General features: G+C 45.3%; 1 protein-coding gene across 1 annotated transcript in view; it reads right to left on the bottom strand.

Moving 5' to 3' along the window:
- Positions 1–13,144, bottom strand: part of PMM2 (phosphomannomutase 2) — a 39,196-nt gene that overhangs the window by 14,167 nt on the left and 11,885 nt on the right. Inside the window, exons 5-7 of the mRNA XM_010383637.2 lie at positions 10,218–10,317; positions 9,685–9,760; positions 8,282–8,397 (exon numbers count right to left, since the gene is read on the bottom strand). Of these exons, the coding sequence (XP_010381939.1) occupies positions 8,282–8,397; positions 9,685–9,760; positions 10,218–10,317 (292 nt within the window). The remainder of the gene's footprint in view (positions 1–8,281; positions 8,398–9,684; positions 9,761–10,217; positions 10,318–13,144) is intronic.

Here is a 13,144-nt window from a genome sequence, read left to right as displayed (position 1 = left end):
TCCCTCAGAGCTTAGGGTCAATTCTACAAAAGCTTCTGAAGCCAGGACTTTCACTCTTTATCCTAGGACTCATTTGTTAAAACTATAGATGAGAATACTAATGGCTTTGTCATACAGGCCTTCAAACCCCAACCAGGAACCTCTGAGTATAGGCAGACAGCTGCAAAGTGGTTTCACTCCTCTTACCTTTGGGTCAACACTTACCCTGACTATGCTCCCTGTCAGCAGAAAGAAGCTAGAGCGGTTATCACTCTTTTCCCATCTTCATGCCCCACACCTTAGGAATAAGGTATTATAAAACCCAACAGGAGGAACTGAAACTGCAAAAATTTTAACTGAGAAAATTATGATGGTGACCTGAATGACTCCATCTTACTTCTCACCTCCAAGCTGTCCTTGTTCATTCCTGGATGCAGACCGAACTAACCTTGGGAGGAATGCAGTTTATAGTTCAACTTTGAAACAAAGACGGTAACAGCCCTTTCTCTGAAATAAACCCCCTTCTTGCCTGGGGACCAGTCTTCCTTTGTAGAACAAACAAATTAGCTACAAGAGTCTGATCCTCCCCAAATTGCTCCCCACAAATAACATCACTGTCATAAAACCTAAGATTGTGCCTGAGATATTTTACAGACCCTGTGTTCTGATGCAGTAGTTGACGCCACACAGACAGGTAATCTGGCTCAACCAGCTCTTTGATCCCATCAAGAACAGAAGATAGCAAGAAAAACTCACTTCCACCCCTATGATTTCATCTCCAAGCCGACCAATCAGCAATCTCCACTTCCTGAGCCCCTACCCACCAAGCTATCCTTAAAAACTCTGATCCCCAAATTCTTGGAGACATTGATTTGAAGAATAATAAAACTCTGGGAGGCCAAGCTGGGCGGATCACTTGATGTCAGGAGTTCAAGACCAGCCTGGCCAAAATGGTGAAACCCCGTCTCTACTAAAAATACAAAAATTAGCCAGGCATGGTGGTGGCGCCTGTAATCCCAGCTACTCAGGAGGCTGAAGTGGGAGGATCACTTGAGCCCAGGAATTCAAGATTACAGTGAGCCAAGATTGTGCCATTGCACTGCACTCCAGTCTGGGTGACAGAGTGAGACCCTGTCTCCAAAAAAAAAAAAAAAGAATTAGGCCGGGCGCAGTGGCTCAAGCCTGTAATCCCAGCACTTTGGGAGGCCGAGACGGGCGTATCACGAGGTCAGGAGATCGAGACCATCCTGGCTAACATGGTGAAACCCCGTCTCTACTAAAAAATACAAAAACTAGCCGGGCGAGGTGGCGGGCGCCTGTAGTCCCAGCTACTTGGGAGGCTGAGGCAGGAGAATGGCATAAACCCGGGAGGCAGAGCTTGCAGTGAGCTGAGATCCGGCCACTGCACTCCAGCCCAGGCAACAGAGCGAGACTCCGTCTAAAAAAAAAAAAAAAAAAAAAGACTTCTGTCCTCACCGGGCTGACGAGGTCACTGTTACTGTCCTCACTGTCACAAGGTCACTGGTGAACGGTGGGGCCAGATCTGGGTCTACTTGGTCCACACGGATACAAACCTCTTCTAAACTAGTTTTGTTTTTATTTTTTTGAGACAGAATCTCACTCTGTTGCCCAGGCTGGAGTACAGTGGCACAATCTCGGCTCACTGCAACCTCTGCCTCCCGGGTTCAAGCAATTCTCCTGCCTCAGCCTCCTGAGTAGCTGGGATCACAGGCGTGTGCCACCACACCTAGCTAATTTTTTTAATTTTTTAAAGCTAATTTTAAAGGCAGATCTTCCGTATTAACATTTCTGGAAAAAAAACTGTTGCACAATTTAGTTAAAAGGACGGCAGGTAGCATTTTAGAAGTGATGTAGGAGAATGACAGAGGTGAAGCTTTCAGATCCCAGGCTTTCAGATCCCAGCTTAGTCTCTGACTAGCTGAGAGCCTGGATTTCCCTCTGTGCCTCCTCTGTAAGAGGGAGGACGCTGCTGTCTCACCCGGGAGCATGTACAACGTAAGTGTCCAGCTCAAGGTCTGACACTGAGGAAGTGCTGGAAGATTTACATTTCCTCCCTTTTTTCAATTTTTAAAAATTTTTAATTTTTACTGTTTTTTTTTTTTTAAGAGACAAGGTCTTGCTCTGTTGCCTAGGCTGGAGTGCAGTGGCACAATCTTGGCTCACTATAATCTTGAACTCCTGGGCTCAAGTATCCTCTCACTTCACCCTCCCCAGTAGCCGGGATTACAGGGATTACCCAGCTCCTTTTCTCAAGGAAATTTAACAATTTTATTTTTCAATAGATAGCACATTCATAGTTCAAACATATTAAGAAAGAGTAAGACCTAGGTGGCAATTCTTTCTCCCGTCCGCATCCCCACCCCCACAGTAACCTCTGTAGCTTTCATCCATGCAGACTCCTTTCATGCATTTATAAGCAACATAAAGAGAAATTCCTTTCCCCTCTGTAGTCAAAAATGTGGCTAGCACATTACTTCTATTGTCCTGCACTTGGCTTTGTGCACCTAACAAAAAGCCCTAGAGATGGGTCCACACAGACTGTTTTTACAGCTACAGTGCAGAGACAGACCACTGTCATGTGGCCAGCCTCCTGAGGAGCGGCAGGGCTGTCCCCAACCCTGAACCCTCTGCGTGAGTCTTTCACACATGCTTGAGTGCACTGATAGCCACACTACCCCAAATGGAAGCATCAAGTCAGAAATTGAACCAGCTGCTAATGTTCATGAAGTGTTAAGAGTGTTTTCATGCTGCAACCGCCCTACAGCCAAGATGACTTTCACAGAAAGCACGGGTAAGTACAGGCTCTCTGGACTGCGGATTCAGAGTGGCTGAGGGTGATCCAGCCAGTGCGGTTCCTGGAAAGCCATGCAGAGCCATGCGCGGTGTGTGCTCTCTGCCCTTGCCATCTCTCTCTCTGCAGCAAACCAAGGTACGCCACGCCAGGCCCAGGGCCTCCATGCCGAACTCAGAGCCAGGTTTTAAGAAACGCTGGCCTTTGTGGCTATCAGGAAGAAAGACAGGGTTTCTGAAGATGGGAAGTGTTTTGAAAAGCAACGGCCAATGCCTCACTTCTTCACTCTGCTCTCAAGTTGCTCCAAGCAGAGGGCGCCCTTTACATAACACCAGACCCTGCCTCCTGGAGGCTGTGTTGCCGGAAGGGGCTGCCAAGCCTCAGGGCCTGGCTGAGAAATGGCTTTTTTACTGACAGCTCTCAGCTCAAGATCACTTCCCTGGATGCCAGCGAAAACATTAAGCTTCATTAGGAAAGCAAAAACCCCAGCTTTCTAAATGTCTATCACTGAAAACGCACAGTGTAAGGCTAGTATTTGGATTGCTCTGTGCCTAAAGTTTCAAGAACTGATATGCTGTCTGAAGGTTTAGATGACTGGACTGCTAATTCCCATTTCTAGAAAACTGCTGATGAAAAGGATCAGAGATGGGGGCAAAGAATAGTGCAAGAATGTTCACCACAGCATCAGTTATAACAGCAAAAACGCTTAAGCCACCCAACGTGCCTCTACGACGGAGATGGGTAAACGATGCCTAATGAGAGAATGTTATACAGCCATGAAAAATCTTCTTTGCAAAGAATATTCATGAATATGAGAAAAGTAAAATACGTTAAGAGAAACAAGACTAAAACTAAAACAACATGTAAGGATCCCACTTTTGGGATCATACACATAAAAAGGCTGGGACGTTGCTGGATGATGACAGGTGACTTTCCTTTTCTTCTTCATACTTTCTCTAATTTTCGATAATGAATGCACAGGTTCATTTACAATCAGGGGGAAAGCTTCCATTAAATAATACTCATTTTTTAAAAAGTAGGTAAGATTTTAAAAATAGAATCCAGGTATCGTAATGCAATGGTTAAACAGAATAGAAAATCCTCTAATTCCCAAATGAAGAATTCCCAAAGGAAGTCATTTTCTGATTATCTAAGAAATGCATTCCATTCTGCAAAGTCCCAACTGAGGCTTCTAGATGGTGATTTACGTGAAGCAAGAATGTCATCATTACAAAACAGTCTGCTGTAGTGTGTCTTAATAGCTCTCCTCTCTGTCTGTAAGAAATGGCACCAAGCTAGAGGAGGACTGAGGAAGCTTCCAGGCATCTCTTAGATCCTGGGTGTCATTTCATTAGCTTAATGTTTTTAAAGACATGGAGTCAGACGGTGATCTTTTTCAAAGCCTGCACTGAAAGCATTTCTGCATCAAAAGCATTTCTACAAAAGGATGTGGTTATAAAACCATTTCTAACTGTCATTAAGAACAAACCTGAATGCCACACCTCCTTCAAAGTACCCATTTCATCTGGGATTTAGAACAAGATCTTTCTACCACACTGAGAGAGAGCTTATTGTAGTGGTAAGCACACTCACTTAAACAGCAGGCATCACCAGTCGTGGTATGGCACACCTGTAATTCCAGCTACTTGGGAGGCTGACGCGGGACGACTGCTTGAACTCAGGAGTTCAAGTACAGCTTGGGCAACACAGCAAGACCCTGTCTTTATTTTATATTATTTTATTTTACTTTAAACAGCAGGTATCTCTTTGACATCCTGATTTCAATTATTTTGGATATGTATCTGTAAGTGGGACTGCTGGATCATATGGCAGTTCTATTTTTAATTTGAGGAACCGCTATATAGTAGCTATGCCATTTAACATCATAGCTATGCCATTTAACATTTCCCACAACAGTGTACAAGTGTTCTAATTTGTCCACACCCTTACCAACATTTATTTTATTTTATCTTTTTGAGACGGAGTTTCGCTCTTGTTGACCAGGAGGCAGTACAATGGCACGATCTCAGCTCACTGCAACCTCCACCTCCCAGGTTCAAGAGATTCTCCTGCCTCAGCCTCCCAAGTAGCTGGGATGACAGGTACGTGCCACCATGCCCGGCTAATTTTGTATTTTTAGTAGAGATGGGGTTTCTCCGTGTTGGTCAGGCTGGTCTCGAACTCCTGACCTCAGGTGATCTGTCCGCCTCAGCCTCCCAAAGTGCTGGGATTACAGGCGTGAGCCACCACACCAGGCAGCCAACATTTAAAAAAAAAAAAAAAAAAAAATTAGCCATCCTGGCCCAGTGTGGTGGCTCATGCCTATAATACCAGCACTTTGGGAGGGCGAGGTGGGTGGATCACTTGAGGTCATGAGTTCGAGACCAGGCTGGCCAACATGGTGAAACCCTGTCTCTACTAAAAATACAAAATTAGCTGGGCATGGTGGTGGGCGCCTGTAATCCCAGTTACTTGGGAGGCTGAGGTATGAGAATAGCTTGAACCCAGGAGGCAGAGGTTGCAGTGAGCCAAGATCACATCACTGCACTCCAGCCTGGGTGACAGAGCAAAACTCCGTCTCAAAATAAAATAGCCATTCTGGCAGGTGTGAGGTTTACCTCATTGTGGTTTTGATTTGCATTTCCCTAAATGCTGATGTTGAGCCTGTTTTCATATACCCACTGACCATCTGCATGTCTTCTTTGGAGAATTGTTTATTCAAGTCCTTTGTTCATTTAAAAAAAATTTTTTTTTTTTTTTTTTTTTTTGCCATTGAGTTGTTAGAGTTTCTTATACATTTTGGATACTAGTCCTTTTATCAGATATATGGTTTGCAGATGTTCTCTTCCCCTCTGTAGGTTGCTTTTTCATTCTGATTATTTCCCTTACTGTGCAGAAGCTTTTTAGTCTGATATTGTCTGACTGGCTTTGCCTTTGTTGCCTGTGCTTTTGGTGTCACGTGTAAAAGATCATTGCTTTTTCCCTGTGTTTTTCTTCTAGGGGTTTTACAGTTTCAGGTCCTGTGTTTAAGTCTTTAATCCATGGTAGATGGCCAAAAGGACGAAGTCAGGATCTCAAAGAGATATCTGCACCCCATGTTCACTGAAGCATTATTCATAATGGCCAAGGTATGGAAACTACTCGTGTGTCTACTGACAGAAGAATGGACCAAGAAAATGGAGTACATTCTGGCCGGGTGCAGTGGCTCACGCCTGTAATCCCAGCAATTTAGGAGGCCAAGGCAGGTCCAGCCTGGCCAACATGGCAAAACCCTGTGTCTACTAAAAATATAAAAATTAGCTGCGTGTGGTGGCAGGCGCCTGTAATCCCAGCTACTAATCAGGAGACTGAGGCATAAGAATCACTTGAACCAGGGAGTGGAGGTTGCAGTGAGCCAAGATGGTGCCACTGCACTCCAGCCTGGGCGACAGAGCGAGACTCTGCCTCAAGAAAAAAAAAAAAATGTAGTATATTCATATCATGAAACACTATTCCGCCTTAAAAAAGAAGGAAACTTGCCATTTGTGACAGCAGGAGTAAACTAAGAAGACATGCTGAGTGAAATAAGCCCCTTACGGAAGGATGAATACTGCATGATTCCGCTTGTATCAGATATCTAACGGTGCTAAAGCCATATAAGCAGAGAAAAGAACGGTGGTTGCCACGGACGGGTTGGTGGAGGAGGGAGATGGAGAGTTGTTGTTCAATGGGTGTACAGTTTCAGTTATGTAAGATGTGTAAGTTCTACAGATCTGTTGGACAAACAGAAGTGCCTATAGTTAACAAGACTGTATTGTACACTTAGAAACTTGTTAAGAGGGAATATCTCACATGAAGTGGTCTTATAACACTAGCAACAAAAAATCCCAAACCACCCCCAAAACCAAAGGGGCACAATGATTAAACTTATGAACCTGTGAGCGTTAAACATGTGCAGCTTTTGCTGATCAATGATACCTCAATAAAGCTATTTAAAACATACAAAGAAGAGGTAGATTTCTTCTGGTACCACCAGCTCTGTCATTAGCTGTGTGACCTTGGGCAAGTCCCTTACCCTTTATGGGTTCCAGTTTTATCATTCTGACAACAAGAAACAAGCCTCTACTATCCCCGAGTACCCCTCCTGCTGGAAGACTGTAGCGTGGGGGCTCTGCTGAAAACCAAACCTTTCATGGGTAGATCTTAGCAGTGCAGCAAGGATTTTGGAGTGGACCAGAGATCAGAGGGATGAGAAACTCTGAATATGCAGCAGTTATGATGCACCTGCTGGGTGCAGGATGGCGAAAAAGCCTGACAGGGGCCTGCTGATGATAAGGTAACCAACACCCCCAGGCTGCATGTGGGAGGCAGGCAGAGGGGCCCAGAGGATGAGAGGAACTGAAAAAGTGATGGGGCCAGGCGCGGCCTGTCATCCTAGAACTGAGAGGTCGAGGTGGGTGGATCGCTGAGGCAGGCGGATTCCTTGAGGCAAGGAGTCAAGACCAGCCTGGCCAACATGATGAAACCCTGTCTCTACTAAAAATCACACCTGTCATCCCAGAACGTTGAGAGGCCGAAGTGGGAGGATCACTTGAGCTCAGGAGTTTGAGATCAGCCTGGCCAACATGGTGAAACCCCGTCTCTACTAAAAACACAAAAATTAGCCGGGCATGGTGGCGCATGCCCGTAATATCATCTACTCAGAAGGCTGAGGCACAAGGATCGCTTGAACCTGGGAGGCAGAGGTTGCGGTGAGCCAAGATTGCACCACTGCACTTCCAGACTGGGCAACAGAGACAGACTTGGTCTCAAAAAAAAAAAAAAAAAAAGAGAGAAAATGAAAGAAAAGGAGCTGGCCCAAAGCTGAGTGGAGGACGCCTGGGGACACTTCTTCTGTGTATTCATCCTGCTGGCCCTGGCCTCTAACACAGGCTGTGCTCTCAGTTCTCAGTTTAGATTTGGTCCTGGACTCGAGATTTCTGACATCCCTTGGGGGCAGCTCAAGTGCCCGCTGTGTGTGATGCCTGGGACGCACTTGGCCTCTTCACTGTCGCTGGTGCCCCTTCCTAAGTTTCAGGCTCATGAGATCATTCCCTGTCCTCCCATCATCCATGACCCCTCGTGTTCAACTTAGAATGAATGCCTCAGGGGGACAAATACAGTGGAAAGAAAAGATTGAAACAGGCAGAGCTTTGAAACGCACAGGGCTTGACAGTGGCACTGCGGACTGGTGTTCCGGAAGGCACATGGGGTTGCCAACGTTTAATTCCAAAGCCAAACTGAAAAGGATCAACTAACACGCAGTGTGATCCTCGCCTCCACAGAGGTGCAGGGGTCTGAGCTTAGAGGAGAAGGAGGCTCAATCACCCCCGTCTCCAGGACGGAAGCCACTGCTCAGTTTGAGCAGGGCCGGTGGGTAAAGTGTAGATACAGGAAAAACAGCCCGGTTGTCAATTTTCCCCCTCAAGCTCAAACGCAACAATGAAGCTGCACAAACACTTCTCTACTTACTGGCATGGTTTTGTCTCCAAAGAAATAAATGGTCTTATAGCCGTCATTTTCCACATGTCGCAGGCAATACCTCTTGTCCCATCCATCAGGAAAGACATCAAAGCTGATTTGGCCTCCTGCCGGGTGGGGATGGGGCACATACAAGCAAAAGGTGAAAAAGGGGCTAATGATATGTCACTGAAAAAAAAACAATTTACTCTTTGTCAGTTAGTGGGTTGCCAAGGTTGATTTTCAGTACTCTAGTTTGCTACTTAGACTATTTCATGGATAGGTTCTAGAAATTAATTCTGCATCACATTTTTTGTTCCAGCATTATTTCACGTAGGTCTAAAATTGAGGCACAGAATGCCAACTCAGAGTAAGAAATGCATTTGCATTTAAGCGCCCTGTCAAGCACGTGGTTTAAAGGAAGCATGTTTATGAAAAATCTGACGCCAGCCTCATTCTGCTGTGCTAGTCTCGGGCTTTAACACACCCTCAGTGGAAAATGCCTGGAAGCAGGCTGCAATCAGCATATTTTGCAGGAAAAATGAGAATCCTCACTGAAGGTGATTTATAGGCAGCGCTCATGGGCAACAAGAAACCTTTCAAAGCTTTGTCAGAAAGATGTCCATCTCACAGTTCAGGAATACAAAAAACCCACCCACTCATCTGTTAAATATAATCCCTTTGCCATTCCAGTTTTCCTACAACCTCTACCTTTATGAAAGCTAGTAAAATGAGGAGGCTTTGAGCAATGACTCATTAGCACTGACAAGAGAAATCGGTGTGCAAAGCATTTGACAGGCATACTCTAACAAAAGACAAGCCTGAGACATCCATGCTGCAGGAAGAACTCTGCATTAGACACCAGAAATGCTCACACACTGGCTGTGTAAACAACAGCTTTGTGAACTCGGACGAGTCTCTTCTCCTTTCTGGGCCTCAGTTTCTTGATCTGTAAAAGCCACCCATTTGGCTCCTAAGGTTCCTTGCTGTTGAAACATTGTATGATTCCAAGACCTCGGTCTCCTTTACCTAAGGGGTTCAATTCCATGTCTCCCTTACGGAGTTCCCTCTAGTGCTTCTCTTCCGCCCAAAGGTGTGAGAAGTTCCTACTCATTAGTAATCAAAATGCTCCTCTTCTGATGAGACAAGTGCAGGTAGGAAGAATCCTGTTGGGTAAGAATTTAGAACCAAGCCCAGCCCAACAGTCTGGAAGCTGTTTCTTGACTAGGCAAGTCCTATTACGGCTAACTGTGCAGAAAAGAGAGTGGCCGCTTTTTGTCTACAGACTGGACTGCTCATTTAATCTTCCTGCCCACCTAAAACTGCACATACTCCATTATCAATAGCTCACTGGCCCACAACAAATTCCAGGAAATGGGTATCCAAGTTTGTAATACAAACAATATATACAATACCTATAGAAAACGTGAGGCCTTTTCCTGCAAACTCTTTCCGTAGATCTGCTACAAACTTTTGTCTTATATTTTCCTTCTGAAAAAAACAAAAAGATGCCAATTGTCTCTTGTATTGCAGTTTAGAAAGCACACTTTTAACTACTGGCCACCAAGGTATGAATATCTTATTTATTTATTTATTTGTTTAGTTTTTGAGATGGGGGTCTCACTCTGTTGCCCAGGCTAGAGTGCAGTGGCATGATCACAGCTCACAGCAGCTTCAACCTCCCAGGCTCGAGTGATGCTCTCACCTCAGCCAAACAAACAGCCGGGACCACAGGTGTGTGCCACCATGCCCGGCTAATTTTTTTTTATTATTTGTAGAGATGAGGTCTCACTATGTTGCCCAGGCTCGTCTTGAACTCCTGGGCTCAAGTGATCCTCCTGCCTTGGCCTCCCAAAGTGTTAGGATTACAGGCATGAACCACCACACAGGGCCATATCTTATTTCCAAAAACCCAGCCATTCACCAAAGATATTTCAGAAAGACTTACTTTATCGAGTTCATAGAACTCAATGCGTTCCTCTTGGCTGCAGCTTCTTCCAATTGGCGACACGTTTAACATCCCATTCCGGAATTCAATGAAGGTACCCCTGGGAATGAAAGAGTGACAGAGGGTCCCCAAAACACATTATTTATTTGGGAAACATCATAAACAGCCTAAAATCTTGGGAAATTCTAAAAAGCAGAGGCTAGTGTGGTCAATGTTTCTTAGCTCTGTGCTGTGTAATACAGTAGCCATGAACTACTGTGACTACTGAGACCTGAAATGTGGCTAATATGAATTGAAATTAGATTTGAAAGACTTAGTATGAAAAAGGAATGCAGTCACATCAGTCATGTTGTATACTGACTTCGTGTTAAAATGGTCATATTTTGAGCCTGGATGACACGGCGAAACTCTGTCTCTATAAAAAATACAAAAATCAGCCAGGCATGGTGATGCGTGCCTATAATCCCAGCTACTTAGGAGGCTGAGGCAGGAAGATTCCATGAGCCTGGGAGGTAGGGGTTGTAGTGAGCTGAGATCACGTCACTGCACTCCAGCCTGGGTGACAGAGTGAGACCCTGTCTCAAAAAAAAAAAAAAAAGGGTCATATTTTACATATATCAGGCATCTCATCTTTTCCTTTTCATTCTTTCAAAATGTGGCTACAGAAAATTTAAAATTATACATAGCTCACTTTCTATTTCTGTTGCACAGTGCTGCTATTGGGCAGATAATTTTATGGTTAATAAAGAACTATGAAAATGATTTCCAGCACTGGCAACAGCAGTCGTTTCCCTGAGGAGTTTGAAAATACATGTACCAGACACCTATCTTGCTACTGAGCTTCTGAACAGACTGACAGTACCAAGCAAAGCTACACAGAAAACGGCTCTGAGAATTGTCCAACGAGCCTCAATAATAACTGAGGAAATTCAATTTACCCATTAGCAGACAGCTCCTAAATGTTTGATTTGATCACATAAAATGAGAAACTAACATTAGTTTAGTCACTTCAAATGAAGATGTTTAACAATGTTCTTTTGGCTGGGTGCGGTAGCTCATGCCTATAACCCCAGTACTTTGGGAGGCCAAGGTGGGTGGACGGCTTGAGCTCAGGAGTTTCAGACCAGCCTGGGCAACATGGTGAAACTCCGTTTCTACAAAAAATACAAAAATTAGCTGGGCATGGTGGCGCACGACTGTATTCCCAGCTACTTGAGAGACTGATGTAGGAGGATTGCTTGAGCCTGGGCAGTGGAAGTTGCAGTGAGCCGAGATCGCACCACTGCACTACAGCCTAGGCAACAGATGGAGACCCCGTCTCAAAAAACAAACACACACAGCCGGGCGCGGTGGCTTAAGCCTGTAATCCCAGCACTTTGGGAGGCCGAGACGGGCGGATCACGAGGTCAGGAGATCGAGACCATCCTGGCTAACACGGTGAAACCCCGTCTCTACTAAAAAATACAAAAAAATTAGCCGGGCGAGGTGGCGGGCGCCTGTAGTCCCAGCTACTCGGGAGGCTGAGGCAGGAGAATGGCGTGAACCCAGGAGGCGGAGCTTGCAGTGAGCTGAGATCTGGCCACAGCACTCCAGCCTGGGAGGCAGAGTGAGACTCCGTCTCAAAAAAAAAAAAAAAAAAAAAAACAAACACACACACAAAAAATAAAAAACAAAAAACAAAAAGATGGCTTTTTCCACTGTTTCCACTATGACTGTGAAAACAGTTTCTCTGGCTCACGCCTGTAATCCCAGCACTTTGGGAGGCTGAGGCGGGTGGATTCCTTGACGCCAGGAGTTCAAGACCAGCCTGGCCAACACGATGAAACCCTGTCTCTACTAAAAACACAAAAATTAGCTGGACATGGTGGTGCATGCCTGTAGTCCCAGCTACTTGAGAGGCTGAGACAAGAGGATCACTTGAACCCGGGAGGCGGAGGTTGCAGTAAGCTGAGAGCGCACCACTGCACTCCAGCCTGGTGACAGAGACTCTGTCTCAAAAAAACCAACCAACCAAACAAACAAAATCCCACAACCAGAAAAAGAAAACCATCCAGTTTCTTAAACGTTCAGATAACTTGTAAACTAGACATCATTCTGACCAATGAAATTTAAGCGTTCTCTGACAAATTATGCAGTGAAAAGTGTCTTCCAGTTCTAAACGCTGATGCCTGGGAATCCTACGGAACATTTTCCCTGATCTTTTTTTACTATTTTAATCTCACAGACCTGTTCTCCAGGCACTGGCCATCGGAAATACCAAGAGGCCACATGCCACGTGCAGGGTTGATGACCTAATTCCATGTCAGTGTGGCTCTGGGCACCTCTCCAAGCCTCCTCTTATTCACCTACAGAAAGGCTAATAACGCGTGCTCTGGTTACCTCCAAAGGGCCTTGTTAAAATCAGCGTGCCAGTTATGTAAAGGTACTTTGTAAACTGGGAAACAATGAATACTCATCCAAGTAAAAACAGCAAAATCTCCATCAGCTGGATCCTCTCCCCTGTTGTGCTCAACTTTCAGATAAACAGGCAAATTACCTAACAAAATATGCAAGCCTAAAAATCTCTCTCAAAAATCCCATGTCCAGGCCGTCCTGGAGTTGGTGGAGGCCCAGCCTGTCCTCTACCACTTCTGTATGAGCACTGAGGCACTAGGGGACTGGTGACCATGCCCCGGGTGACCCTAGAGCCTATGGGTCTAATGATCAGAAAAACAGCTCAATTATTTCCCCCCTACTCCAGGACATATTCTTCTTCTCATTTCCAAGGCACAGAGAGAAGCTGGTGCAGTTTAGAAAGCCTTCCCCAAAAAAGGATAAAGGTGGATGACCAAGCAATGAGTTCCTCCCTGAAGACCTGGGCTCTCTGAAGTCTCACTGCGTCTGCCTGGCCGCCGTGGGGCATGTAGTTAGTGTTGTCAGGCACGGGT

The sequence above is a fragment of the Rhinopithecus roxellana genome, chromosome 20 (genome assembly GCF_007565055.1).
Source record: "Rhinopithecus roxellana isolate Shanxi Qingling chromosome 20, ASM756505v1, whole genome shotgun sequence".
NCBI classification, from domain to species: domain Eukaryota; kingdom Metazoa; phylum Chordata; class Mammalia; order Primates; family Cercopithecidae; genus Rhinopithecus; species Rhinopithecus roxellana.
This window is presented reverse-complemented; position numbering and strand designations above follow the sequence as displayed.